At 40.0% G+C, this 10,202-nt stretch overlaps 1 protein-coding gene across 1 annotated transcript; it reads left to right on the plus strand.

Annotated features, from left to right (window-relative positions):
• Nucleotides 1-5,108: 5,108 nt before the first annotated feature.
• Nucleotides 5,109-9,721, plus strand: LOC104276260 (C-type lectin domain family 1 member B-like). Its single transcript, XM_009872509.1, has 6 exons — nt 5,109-5,220; nt 6,226-6,315; nt 7,434-7,532; nt 7,785-7,939; nt 8,508-8,620; nt 9,598-9,721. Exons 1-6 carry the CDS (start codon nt 5,109-5,111, stop codon nt 9,719-9,721), a joined length of 693 nt encoding a protein of 230 aa, XP_009870811.1.
• The last annotated feature ends 481 nt before the right edge of the window (nt 9,722-10,202 follow it).

Raw genomic sequence — 10,202 nt, forward strand, 5'->3', positions numbered from 1 at the left:
TGCCTGGCTTGTTCAAAATACATTTGCTGTTTTCTAAATATCCCACACTCCATGTTTCTGAGCTTTGCTCACCTGCCAGTCATAAACCAGTCCAACTCCACCCTTGTTGATTTTACTCACTGAATTACTGACTGCACACACTAACTACCATCCACCCATAATCCCCTTCTAAAGCAGTTTGCCCAGGCATGCCTTCTTTCCTAAATATATTCATCCAGCTACTCCACTATTTGAGGGACAGGGATACAGAAGAAACACAAGGCTCTACTTATCCATAAAATTCTTTTCATGCATGCATTAGCATTTATAGAAACAAAAGGGCATTTACGAGAAGACTACAGGGAATGCCTGGAAGCAATCTCTGTGAAAAGCAACGTCAAATATCATGGTTGGATTAAAACATTACCTGTTATCATAACACTAATTACTATGCAAATAGCCATGAGGATAATAATCATGTGCTTCATTCAGAGCTACACACAATCAGTACTCAAACTGATGCAGCGTCCATTGCCACAGATCTTAGTTGAGCTTTTGTATGATATATCCACACTGTTTGGGATCTCTGGAGCCTGAAGTACACACTATGTGCCATGTGTTATTAAAGCACTTGTCATACTTCTTGAAAGAAAATGATGCCTCTCCTTTTCTGGACGGAGTTTCATTGCATGAGTTCTTTGAGGTTTTGTATGTCAGCATCTGTTTTGTGTTACATATGCATATATTCCTTATATATATATATATTTATATATATATACGCACCTTGTATCTATATGTTTATGGCTTCATATTTGGAGACTTTCTTTAAAAAAATTTAAAAATAATAATGCCTTTAATATTCAATATTTCCTTGGAAAATATTATCAAAGATTGAAGCTGTTTCTTGGTTTAAAAAACATGAACCCCTGTTCCTAACGTGCTGAAAGATGTTTGTGAACTGAATAAATTCACTATACTCAGTAGAGCCAAGTCATAAATCATGGACACAGCTACCAGTTGAACTATCTAGAATTCCTTAGTATTGCAGAAGGAAGTGTAAGGCACAATGCAAGTAAGATACAATGTTTCATCTGTTTCAACCTGTTGAACTGGAAAAAAATAATTTGCGGCGGGCATCTAAGCTGCCATAATTTACCCCTTTTTTTTTCCCATGATATAACACTTGACTTTTTTCCTAGTACTCTGCTATACACCTTCATTTGATGGCTGCAGTGTGAAAACAAATGTTAGCCCCTGGGTTAGACTGCTTGACGTGACTTTTTAGGGAGTGTTCACTATTACTGCAAGAAGGTCAGGTCAGTGGTGGTAACTTTTGTTTCTATGGCTGGATGACCTTTATAAATTATTTCAGTATCTTTAGGTAGTAAACTCCACCTGGTCGCAGCCCAAATCTTGGCCCCAACAGCTTTGAAGGGTCTTTTCCCCTCTTAATAGTGGTGTATTTCAGAGGGAAGAATTTAGAGTATGTTAAATTCAATTACTGCAAGAAGGTCAGGTCAGTGGTGGTAACTTTTGTTTCTATGGCTGGATGACCTTTATAAATTATTTCAGTATCTTTAGGTAGTAAACTCCACCTGGTCGCAGCCCAAATCTTGGCCCCAACAGCTTTGAAGGGTCTTTTCCCCTCTTAATAGTGGTGTATTTCAGAGGGAAGAATTTAGAGTATGTTAAATTCAAGTAAATCCATTATTTCATCCAGTCTGTCTTCTATCTCAGAGGCTGTAAGGGTTCTCCTGACTACACATGTATGGATACCAAGATATAAGCTGGTCAGGGAGGTCCTCTCTCTTTGGTAGTAGGGGAGATCCATAATCCTTTCATGGCACTGGGAATTTCAGAGAAGCAATTCAGTTGAGGTACATTTTTTATGAGAAATAAAACCTAGTATTGTATACTAAGTGTAAGAGGAAAACCCTTGATAGATCTTGAGACACTATAAATCTTAGAAGGTTGGGGAACTAAAGAGCAGTTGCTGGCTTTGACATCCCTTCAAACAGGACATAGACAAGAAGGGGTGAAGTGAATAAAGAGGTGGGGGGAGGAGCCATGCAGTGCCTTTTTGTCATGATTTGAGCCCACCTAGCTGGCAGCAATTAACCATGCAGCTGTTCACTCACTCCCACCTCCCTCTTTTTCAGGATTGGGAGGAGAAAATTCAACAAAAGGATCAAGGATCAAGATTAGGGACATGGAGGGTTCACTCACCAGTTATGGTCAGAGGAGCCACCCCTGCACAGCTACAATGGCAGACATGGGACCATCTTTTAATCAGCAAGTGCCCCTTGGGAGCCTGTCCCTTGTCCCCATATTTGTACTTACACTCTGCAAGGGCTAATTAGAGCAATACTAGAGGCAACAGAAACTAGGAATGGAAATCCCAGCTAGACCCAAGGACAACATTCTTCACAGGGAGGGTGGCCAAACACAGGAACAGGTATCCAGAGATGCTGAGAGATCTCTGTTCTTGGGGACTGTGTGAACTTATAGAATCATAGAATGCACTGGGTTGGAAGGGACCCTTAAAGGTCATCTAGTTTAACCCTTACTGCAGTGTGCACGGACATCTTCAACTAGATCAAATTGCTCAGATCCCCATTCAACTTGACCTTGAATGTTTCCAGGGATGGGGCATCTACCACCTCTCTGGGCAACCTGTTCCAGCACCCTCACCGTAAAAAATTTCTTCCCTATATCTAGTCTAAACCTATCTTCTTTTAGTTTAAAACCATTACTCCTTGTCCTATTGTACCAGTCTCTGATAAAAAGATTGTCTCCATCTTTCTTATAGTCCCACTTTAAGTATTGAAAGTCCACTATAAGGTCTCCCCAGAGCCTTCTCTTCTTCAGGCTGAACAGCCTCAACACTCCCAGCCTTTCGTCATTACAGAGGAATTTGACCCCTCTGATCATTTTTGTGGTCTTCCCCTGGACTCCCTCCAACAGGTCCCTGTCTTTCCTGTGCTGAGGACTCCAGAGCTGGACACAGTACTCCAGGTGGGGTCTCACAAGAGTGGAGCAGAGGGGCAGAATCACCTCCCTTGAGTTGCTGGCCATGCTTCTTTTGATGCAGCCCTTGAACAACTCCATTAAAGTTCAAAGCTGCCCCAGCTTTGAACAGGAGGTTGAACCACATGGCTTCCAGATGTTCCTTTCAAACAATGGCACTTAAGACATAAGACTTAAGAAAACATAGTTCTCCCTTCCATATTTTCTTTGGGATGCCTGGACTGCTTGATATAAGTTTCAGCTCTGGTTCATGCATCTCGAATGACAGGTTTCCAGTTACACAATCTTGCTATCATCCTACAGAGTCACATCAACCTAAGCCTGCCTGATCTTTTCTACAGTGTCTTCTATCCTTAACAAGATCTTTCAACTGGTACCATGGAGCATGGTCCTTCACGTTGTCCCTGCCTTCAGCTGGTCAGTTTTTTAATTTCTTTTCCGCTAAATGAAATGAACCTCTACTTGTCTGAAACATGTGAGGCAGCAGGTATGGTGCCAACATTTCAGAAACTTCTCTCTTGACATCATGACTTTAATACATCCTATGTTCTCCTGGTAGGGAAACTTCTAGAGGAAAAAGGGAAGAGTGCACAACAGTGTAGAAGGACCAGCAAGCCTTGACCCAAGCTCTGCAAAAATAAAAATGGGCTCCTGTTGTAGTTGGGTGGTGAAGAGGGTTTGAGTTACTAAGGAAAGCAGTATCCAGTTTGTTTCTCACTTTCTAAATTTTTCTTTCCAAGTTACAAGAAAGGAGAACAGATGATGTTATTTCAGGTGGTCAGATATTGCTCCCTTGGGCATTCTACCCTAAAAAATTGTAGTTCTCTTCATACTCATAGATCACAGAGTCATGGAAAGATTTCATTTGGAAGGGACCTCTAAGATCCATCTGGTCCAAACTCCCACTCAGCAAGTCTAAAAAAAAAAAAACAACACCCAACTAAATTCGAGAATTTAAAATAATTTCAAAAGCTAGATCTTTAAAAGCTAAACTTTCAAAGCTAGATATGCCCAGTCCCTGTCCAGTCAAGTTCAAAAATTCTCCAAGGATGAACATGACATATCATCTCTGGGCAACTCTTCAAATATTTGACCACCCTACCTGTAAGTTACAACCATTGCATCCTGTCCTTTCACTGTATACCTCTGACAGTCTGACTTCATTGTCTCCATAGACCCTCTCTGCAGTGAGAGACTGCGACTGGATTCTCCTTGGCTTTCTCTTCTCCAGGCTGAACAAATCCAGTTGTCGCAGTCTGTAATTGTAAATAAAGTGTTCCAGCTCCTAACTATATTGGTGGCTCTCCCTTTGATCAGTTTTAGCATGTATGTGTTTTATGAGATTTTTTTAATTTATTTTTTTTACTAGGGAGCCTAAAGTTATATATAGTACTCTAGCTGCATACTCACAAATGATGGAGAGAAGAGAATCATCACCTCCTTCATCCTGTTAATTACACTCTTGCTGGGCTGGGCTGGTATGTGGTTAGCCTTTGCTACAAGTGCTCACCGCTCCTAATTGTTAAATCCTGTCTGTGGCTTTTTCCTCACTCTCTGATTTCCCACTTCTCCCTCTGAGAAAATGACATTAGACTCTGGACTTCTTCCTACCTCCTCTGTGTGCTTAAATAGCTGCTGAAGCTATTTGCAGCTGCAAACTTTGCTCTCAATGGTATACAGACACCTGGACTTTTAGCCTGTAATACCAAATAAGGAAAAGGCACAGAGCTGAAGTTAGTCTGCCTCTGAGATGAATCAAAGGTGTTCATTCATGTTTTAAAATATGGAAAGTTCAGAGGAGATTAAAATCATGGGAAGGCTAAATGGAAAAGAGGGGAACTACTAGGCTATATATTTACTTGGACTCATGCCCTCCTTACCTGTGGATGCAGACTCAGGCTGAGATGTGATGGGTGGGAAGAGAGTAGTTCTCCTCTGAGGGAGGAAAAGGAGGAGTCACACATGAATACAAATATCTAGCCTGAGAGCATCTGAAGTGTGACTCGTTCTCCCAGCCCCTCCTTCTTTCTGCTTTCTTTTTGCTTCTCCTTCACAAATCATTGAGCCTGTCTTTTACAAGGAACATGGTTACTGAACCACGAATGAGTTCTCAGATAATGCATATGAATACAGAGGATGAGGATGGATACTCTAATTTAAATCACCTGCCACAACATCCAACCAGACACTACATGTCCCTGAACATCAACCAAGGTACGACTGGCATTTCCTCTTTGAACTTTCTGCACTATGGTAGACAATGACAATAGGAAGATTCTCTCTTGTCTGGCTCAGTAAATAAGAAAAATATACTTATAGGTTTAATATTATAGGTTTAATGTACTATTTGTATTGTTTTGTCTGACAAAAACTAGCATGCATGAATGTGAAAATGCACGGAGTGGGACTCCTGCCATTACTTGCCCGAAATTTCTGTAGGAAAAGACTGGTGGCTTCAGGATCAAACTCTGGAATGTAGGAATCAGCTTTAACGTAGTCAGTTTTATTTATTGTTTATTTATTATTACAGGAAATGGCTACAGAGACAGGACAATCTGACTTTAATTGGAAAAAAAAAAATACATTTTGCCCTCTGGACCTCAGTTTTTCAGAAAATGTTTAAGATTCATAGCCTTTAAAGCCAGAAGGAATAAGGCATCACTGGGCCTAAATACATACATCATCTCATTTCCCTTTTCCAATCCCCATAGCTTCAGCTGGCCTAAACCATGTACTTCAAAAGGGCATCCAGTCTTGAGTAAAGTATTTCTTCCTCTGAAAGATCCATCATACTGCATCATCATAATCTTTTGGTGATGGTAACTAGGCTCCAGCCTGGAGCTGGCACAGAGCCTGAGCGCTGTGTGCCTTGACAGCAGGAAAGATTTGTGCAAAGCAAAAGATGACATGCAAGCAGTTCCTTCCTCTATTCTGACACATACTTCTAAGTCAAAGTATCACTACAATTTTTCATATTTGTCAAAGCGAATCCCCCAGCTGCTCTGTTTAAACCATCCCCAGTGTCTCCTTTCAAACAGACATCATTAACAGAGGCACCACATCTTCTCACCTTGCATTTGGGTTGATCCTTAAAATATAATTAAGCTGGAAGGGGAACATGCTCAAAAGTCACCACATGACTCTTCATGGAGGGGCGGAGGGCTGGAAGTGCTGCTGAACAGGGTGCCTGCCCTCAGATAAATTGCTGGTTTCTACCAGGGCACTCTATTCCCTTTGCTGTATGGTGGCCAGCTGTCTTCACTTTGTTTGTGCTGTGCCTGGCCCTCACCATAGGAGTGATAGTCCTAGGTAAGTGCTGTGTTTCTTTATTCTTACTAACACCTTGGGAATAACTGCATTGAAGAAAGGCGGGAAACTGACTGCAACAAGGACAGTCATAGCTCATCCTACCCACACATACTTTCCTCTCCTCCTAATTGCTTACAATGAACACTTTGCAGATTGGTGCATGTAAGGCTTTGAAGGAAGTAATTTTTTTAAGTCTGCACCTGAGCCCAGAGCAAGGATGTAGAAATCAAGATTATATATTTTGGAAAACGGATTCTGTCCTCATCTAATTTATTCGCAAATTCAAATTAAATTATAAAATTCTAACGCTGACTTCTTTCATAAATCAGCTTGATAGTTCTCATCTTCTCCTTTCGTTCAAGTCTCTCTACTGAAATAACAGTTCCTGTTTCACCCCTTTGATAAACCTTTCATATTTGTAGACTGCTGTCTTAAATTAGTTCATACTAGTATGTCAAAAAGGGATATACTTCTAGCACTCAGACCAATGAGGAAATCTCACCTTTTCTGTCTGTTTCACTCAGTCATTCTAGTTTACTCAAGATGTTCAAGAGAACTGAAGACTCTCATATTTATACTAGCTTTTATCATGTATGACCTGACTGTACCTATACTTTCTATCACAAAGCCTGGACAAAATCATTCTGAGCCATTGCTACCAACAGTCAGTATCTAAATACTGTTAAGAAAGATATATTAAAAAAAGTCCCACTTTCTTCAGAGAAGCTTTACCAGCCTTTAAAAATAAAAGCCTTTTCAACCTGAAGTATGTTTTAAATTTTTTTTTTCAAAGGCTCATAAAACTTCCTCTTAGATCAACAAGATTAGTTCAAGATAGTCCTTCCTAATAATATTTTTTGCATTGTATTAGTCCTTTATTAGGTTGCCAAGTGGCCTGCAATGGCACTGTGATTAAACTGCATTTAAATTTCAAAATCTTGTCATCCATCATTTTCTCATCTGCTAATTTCCTCACAATAGGTGACAGTATAGCACCACAGTTGCATGTTAGCAAGCTGTTGCAAAAAGTGAACTTGCAATGCATGATGAGGAATGTATCATGTAGTAGTATCCTCACAGCTGTTTTGTCTCATAAAGAATATTTTTATAAACTCCAGGTCTCAGAGGTTCTAAGGCACCTGAGGGACATAATGAAAACTTGCAAGAACTAAAGGAGAGATTGTGCTTGATCAATGATGCAAACGGTAAAAACAATAGTAAGTAGAAGTACTGCTCACACAGCCTGAAATCTGTGTTAGGCCTTATATCAGATAAAACAAGGGTGTTACATGCTATATCAAATTAAGTAATAAGGTGCTTTTGCAAAAACAGGAGTGTAGACATGACCCATAAAATGCCATATACATTTCAGCTCTGCATGACTTTGACTTTCCAGGCCTGTGGGTTTAGACTCCTCTACTCTTCCTTTGGCTGTTTTTTAAAGGACTGATGGTTTTTTTCTGTTCTAGGACATACGTGTTCACTCTGCCCTGGAAACTGGAAATGGAATGGAGGCGACACCTGTTTCTACTTTTCAGAAAAGGAGGCCACATGGCAGGAAAGTAAAAACTTTTGCTCCTCCAAGAATGCCACCCTTCTTATGCTGAAAACAAAAAACCAATTGGTATGATTCCAATCATACTGGTATTTCTTTGCATTGCTATCAGCTATTCAGAACTTCCCACCAGTTAGCAAGTATCTCTGGGTGTTACATAGAGAAGTTACCCCCAAGGACCAGGAGGTACTATCCCCAATAGAGGAACTGTCCCCAGGGTCTAAGGCAATGGAAACTGCAGAACATTCAACCACAAATGTGTAAAGATGAGGTAGCTAGCAACACGGGATATTATTCAGCCAAACAACGGACATGAGTGTCATGGATCCTGTGAAAGTCATAAGCAGTGACTGTTTCATGCAGGAAATGTCTTTGAATACTCTGAGATAGAGCTCTAAAAAGAATTGTTGCCTGGATCTCACATTTAGTAGAGACGCCAGACACAAAACATTTCTGTTTTTATGACAGAGAGAGATGTTGTCTCCTGGAAATTGTTACGAAAGCTTGATAAGGAGTTCAGAGACTCACCACCTCTTGTGGTTCTTTCTTGACCACCTCAACCGTAGTCCTTTAGGTACAGCAAAAAAAAAAATTACCCACAAGCTCCTTGGTGATAAAGTTTTTGCATTTTTTATAGACTAGCTTACCTCAAAAATCACAAAAACTATCTTATTGGGTTGGATTATCATATGGAGTTGATGGCTGGTCTTGGATAGATGGTGCAGAACTTTCTACAAAGAGAATGGACTGGTAAGTTTTCTGAAGTCAAAATGTTGATGGGTTTTAATCTCTTCTTGAACAATATTCTCCTTGTGCACTGAAGGAGGAGGAAACCAAAATCCCATTAATGGCAAAGCTTTAAGGCAGCCACAGGTGTGTTTGGAGTTAAAACACTCTTTTAGGTGTGAAGTCCCTGAGATACAGAAAGAGTCTCAGAAAACTGGAGCAGGAGTATGAGCAGGAGAAGAAGTGAACAAAGCAGTATACTCCCCAATAAAACCTACCTCCTGCAAATCCTGCCTGCACCTGTCTCTTCTGCTCAGCCATAATTACCCCAAATCCACCTCTCTCTTCCACCAACACTTTGAAACCTTTATTACACAAAAATTGTCAACATTAGGTGGAGAGAACCTGTTTACTTTTTCCATAATATTGCATAAGCTTACTTGGTGTATTTCTCCTTTACTAATCATCTAGGGGGAGGGGGGCAGGAATGGAATTCTCATTTTGTTCTGTGTAAAGTGATCACTGTAGGCAGTAATATAAGAGTCGTCTTCAGGGTCTGGAGAACCTCCCAGTGAAGATTCTTCAGCATGTCCTTGGAAACACATGCTCATTTTGCCTTGCAAACTCTTACACTTCCAACAGCTATTGGACATCAGGGAGAATGATCTGGCTGTATTGATACAACCACTGGTGAGGAACTAGTGCTGCTTTCTGCTTTGACAATGCCCCGTATGTACGTTTTCTCTTTTACATCACTGAGCTGAAGGCAGATAGGAGAATGGTCCTTCAGACTTGAATTATATGAGCCATTACATTCTTCGATATGAGCCATTACATTCTTCGATATTTTGTATAAACCTTAAAATGGTTAAGCAACTTTTGCAATAATGTATGATTGTCCAAAAGGGATTTACAGTGTTGGGGTTTTTTTTAAATTCATACATGATACATGAGAGTTTTTAACAAGACAGTATTCTGTTTGTTTGGTTGGTTTTTCCTAGGATTGATTTGTCCTATAAGGACAACTGTGCATACCTGTTTTATCGTGATTCAAGAGTTTACAGTGAGAATTGTTATAGGAAACATCTCTGGATTTGTGAGAAGACAGCAGTTCAGCTGATCTAGAAAAGATTACCAGCAGCAAAAGAACTGGAAGAGTATGAAGAAGATTTCGATGTTCAGATTTTTCAAAGAAGGAATGTAGAATAATGCTCACTACAAACTCAGAGCAGAGTCCCTCTTTTCCTGCATGAGTCATGTCTCACTTCTATTGTAAGGATATGCTAACCTCTGATAACTCTACGCTATTTCAGCACACTCACTTTCAGTTATTCTATATTCCTGTAAAACTCCAAGGCAAGCTCTCTTTACTAATCAAAGACATGTGGCTTCCTTGTTCACTGCTTGGCAGTGAAGCATTCTCATCCTCTTCTTGATTGGGTATAGTATATGAATTTTAGATATGTTCATATTTTACTACCAGATAATGATGCTTTTCCTTTATATGAAATAATACAACCTTCCAAGAATGCCCAAAAGTCAATGCTGAATGAGTGTTAATAAACAGTATGCTATAATCATAATCACCATTGCAATTATGCAGAAA

The sequence above is a fragment of the Apaloderma vittatum genome, unplaced genomic scaffold, assembly GCF_000703405.1.
Source record: "Apaloderma vittatum isolate BGI_N311 unplaced genomic scaffold, ASM70340v1 scaffold8197, whole genome shotgun sequence".
NCBI lineage: Eukaryota > Metazoa > Chordata > Aves > Trogoniformes > Trogonidae > Apaloderma > Apaloderma vittatum.